Below are 3712 nucleotides of genomic sequence, written 5' to 3'. Positions count from 1 at the left end.
TGAAACTGTTACAGGATGGAGAGAACTCATCCATATCTACTGGACAGGCAACGGCCTCTTCTGAACTGAATCTGCCCCTCGCATTAGAATCTCCGAACCAGGGGGAGGAAATAAGCTCAATCCCGTCCCCCGCACCCTCGAGATCTACTGGACAGTCAACGGCCCCTTCTAAACCAAACCTGCCCCTCGCGTTGGAACTTCCGAACCAGGGGGAGGAAATAATCTCACTCCTTTCCCCCGAACCCTCACAGGTAGGGACTAGCAAAACTGCTATGCAGAATGAGGAGATCGAGACGCTTCCGTCACTAAAGGAACAGAAAGGCCCCAATCCCACAAGAAGACCGCTACGTGGGCCCGATGAACCTGCAGTATGGGCGTCCCGACTTTGCAGCACTATGGCGTTAGCTAAAAGCTCGATACCTAAGTTCAACGGAGAGTCAATCCCTGCCTACTGGGAATTCAAAAGATCACTGCGGCGTCTTTTTCAGGAGACGGACCTGTCTCAGGCCCGACAGCTGGAAATATTGGTTGAAGCATATAGTGGACCCATGAAGGAAAACTTGAGGAGTTGTCTCGCGATGGAGAATCAGAAGGAAGGGTACGAAAGAGCCTGGGCCCTTCTCGAGAAACGCCATGGCAATAAAAACACCTATATACGGCAGCTGACAGAGAGGCTCCTCGTGGGGCCGTCAGTGAGTCTCCAAGATCCGAAGGGTATGACACGACTGGTAGATGACATGTTGATTTGCATTGACGGTTTGAAGGCAATGGGGCAACTCCACCAAATCGATAACCTTCAGACGACGCTCGCCGTGGCTAAGAGATTCAAAGGAAGACTGCTGCATGACCACACCACCAAGAGGCATGAATACCGGAAGCAGCACGGAGATGCCCCTGGCATCGAATGGTTGGCAGCCTTCGTGAAGGATATGGTAGATATGTCCGATGACATAATGCAAGACCCAGAACAGGGTCAGAGAGCCCCCACCTCAGAAGACAGACATGCTGGACGTGTTTCCAGTAAGTCGAGCGGGGTGAAGGACTACGCAGTCTTGGCGACTATCAGTGACGCAAAGGAGGATGAAAATGGCTGTCCGTTGTGCGAACGAGACCATCTTCTCCAACACTGTGAGAAGTTCTTGGATATGACCCTGGAAAACAAGGAAACAGTGGCCCAGTCCCAACGCCGTTGTTTTAGCTGCCTTGGACGAGATCATCAAATGGTTGTTTGTACAAGGAAGGAACGCTGCGGGATAAATGGCTGTCCTTGGTTTCACTCGAGGCTTCTGCATAGAACCGGCACCCGAGACCTCTCCTCTGGAACTCGGCACGATGGCGGTCACGAGGGAAGGACCTCCCGTGGCATTGCTTGGAATCCCGCGGGATCAAAGAGGAATCGACCTGAGGATGTTCCCAAAACTGGGGTTAGGGATGATGCAAAACGTTTCCGATCCATTGGAACTAGAAGCCCCAACCATTGTGACAGCTAAAATCGTCTTCCAGAATGAGTGTACCGCGAGCGACCGGGCTCCGGCTACTGGTGTGGGATACTGATGAGAGAGCTGTCGACTTGGCGGTTGCAGTCGGCCCCACGTGTTGACAAAAGGAGACCACCTGTGGGGCTGCGACTTGGCGGCAATGGTCGGGCCCACGGGCTGGCTGAAGGACGCCACCCGTGGGGCTGCGACTAGGCGGCAATGGTCGGGCCCACGGGCTGGCTGAAGGACGCCACCCGTTGGGCTGCGACTTGGCGGCAGTGGTCGGGCCCACGGGCTGGCTGAAGGACGCCACCCGTGGGGCTGCGACTAGGCGGCAATGGTCGGGCCCACGGGCTGGCTGAAGGACGCCACCCGTGGGGCTGCGACTTGGCGGCAGTGGTCGTGCCCACGGGCTGGCTGAAGGACGCCATCTGTGGGGCTGCGACTTGGCGGCAGTGGTCGGGCCCACGGGCTGGCTGAAGGACGCCACCTGTGGGGCTGCGACTTGGCGGCAGTGGTCGGGCCCACGGGCTGGCTGAAGGACGCCATCCGTGGGGCTGCGACTTGGCGGCAGTGGTCGGGCCCACGGGCTGGCTGAAGGACGCCACCCGTGGGGCTGCGACTTGGCGGCAGTGGTCGGGCCCACGGGCTGGCTGAAGGACGTCACCCGTGGGGCTGCGACTTGGCGGCAGTGGTCGGGCCCACGGGCTGGCTACAGGACGCCACCCGTGGCGCCGCGACTTGGCGGCAGTGGTCGGGCCCACGGGCTGGCTGTAACGCCACCTGTGGGGCTGCGGCTTAGCATAAGACCGCCCGCTCCGCGCCGGGCCCACGGGCTGGCTGTAACGCCACCTGTGGGGCTGCGGCTTGGCATAAGACCGCCCGCTCCGCGCCGGGCCCACGGGCTGGCTGTAACGCCACCTGTGGGGCTGCGGCTTGGCATAAGACCGCCCGCTCCACGCCGGGCCCACGGGCTGGCTGTAACGCCACCTGTGGGGCTGCGGCTTGGCATAAGACCGCCCGCTCCGCGCCGGGCCCACGGGTTGGCTGTAACGCCACTCGTGGGGCTGCGGCTTGGCATAAGACCGCCCGCTCCGCGCCGGGCCCACGGGTTGGCTGTAACGCCACTCGTGGGGCTGCGGCTTGGCATAAGACCGCCCGCTCCGCGCCGGGCCCACGGGTTGGCTGTAACGCCACTCGTGGGGCTGCGGCTTGGCATAAGACCGCCCGCGCCACGCCGGGCACACGGACTGGCTGTACCGCCACCCGTGGGGCTGCGGCTTGGCATCAGTGGCATGGGTGTTGACGTGTGGCTCGGGAGCCGCCGGCTCTTGGTCCGGCGGCTCGTTGTGTGGCAATCATTCTTGTCTCATTTCTTCTTTCAGCCTTCAGCGTCATGTCCCTGCCCCCACGGACCCTGGTGTTGGGGGTTCGGTCCCGTGGTGCATCACGTCGCCCCTTCCTCCGCGCCGCCTCCTCCCGGGCTGGGGCCGCACCACCTCGCTTCCGGTCCCTCCTGCTGTGCCCGGGGTTCGTCTCCGGGCCCTGTCCCTGCCCGGGGCGGGGGCCTGTAGGTCTCCTCGTCTTCTCTCCCGTCTTCCCACCACGTCGGCTGCCGTGGTACCCCCTTCCTCGGGTGGGGGCTCGTGGTTTCCTTCCTGTCTCCCCGCCGTCGTCGTATCCCTGGGTGCCCCTTTCCTGGCGGGCGGGGCCCATCGTCGCGAAGGAGTCCCTGTCCCTCTCCACGGCCGGCGGCCCCGGTGACCGGACCCGGGTGACGTCTCGCTTCTTCGTCGTCCCTTCCGACTGCTTCCGCATCTGTTGCCGGCCCCCTCCGTGTTTTGGGGTTTCGTGCGAAGCCCGACAGGGGGAGTGTTACCGCCGATCAGAGAGACAAAGAGAGTGAGAGAGACAGAGAGAGAGAGAGACAAAGTGTGAGAGTGTCGGGTCAGAGGTCATTGGTTGATGTTTACGCGCTCGCCGGTCTTATCGCTTAGGGTTAATGCAGGGTTAATGTAGAGAATGCTTACACAAGGTCCTGAGGGTGACTCACGTAAGGGGCGACAGAGGCCCTGAGGGTGAGCTACAAGGGAGAAAAGGGAGCAGACGGTGTCAAGAATTGGTACTATTCACACGGATATCCTTTCTGTCCGAGTTTGTCCGAGTCCGAGAGCCCGAAACACGTAAGTTAACTCGCTCTCGTGTCGTATATGTATATACGTCGCCCCTGTTAT

At 61.2% G+C, this 3712-nt stretch overlaps 1 protein-coding gene across 1 annotated transcript; it reads right to left on the bottom strand.

Annotated features, from left to right (window-relative positions):
- Window positions 1-1687: 1687 nt before the first annotated feature.
- On the bottom strand, window positions 1688-3296 carry LOC127004264 (basic salivary proline-rich protein 4-like). Its single transcript, XM_050871828.1, has 3 exons — window positions 3123-3296; window positions 2469-2821; window positions 1688-2399 (listed from the first exon to the last, which is right to left on the bottom strand). The coding sequence occupies exons 1-3, from the start codon at window positions 3294-3296 to the stop codon at window positions 1688-1690; spliced, it is 1239 nt and encodes a 412-aa protein (XP_050727785.1).
- Window positions 3297-3712: the final 416 nt, after the last annotated feature.

Source organism: Eriocheir sinensis, chromosome 27, assembly GCF_024679095.1.
Source record: "Eriocheir sinensis breed Jianghai 21 chromosome 27, ASM2467909v1, whole genome shotgun sequence".
Taxonomy (NCBI): Eukaryota; Metazoa; Arthropoda; class Malacostraca; order Decapoda; family Varunidae; genus Eriocheir; species Eriocheir sinensis.
Note: the sequence above shows the minus strand (reverse complement) of the source record. Positions and strands in the feature narration are given on the sequence as shown.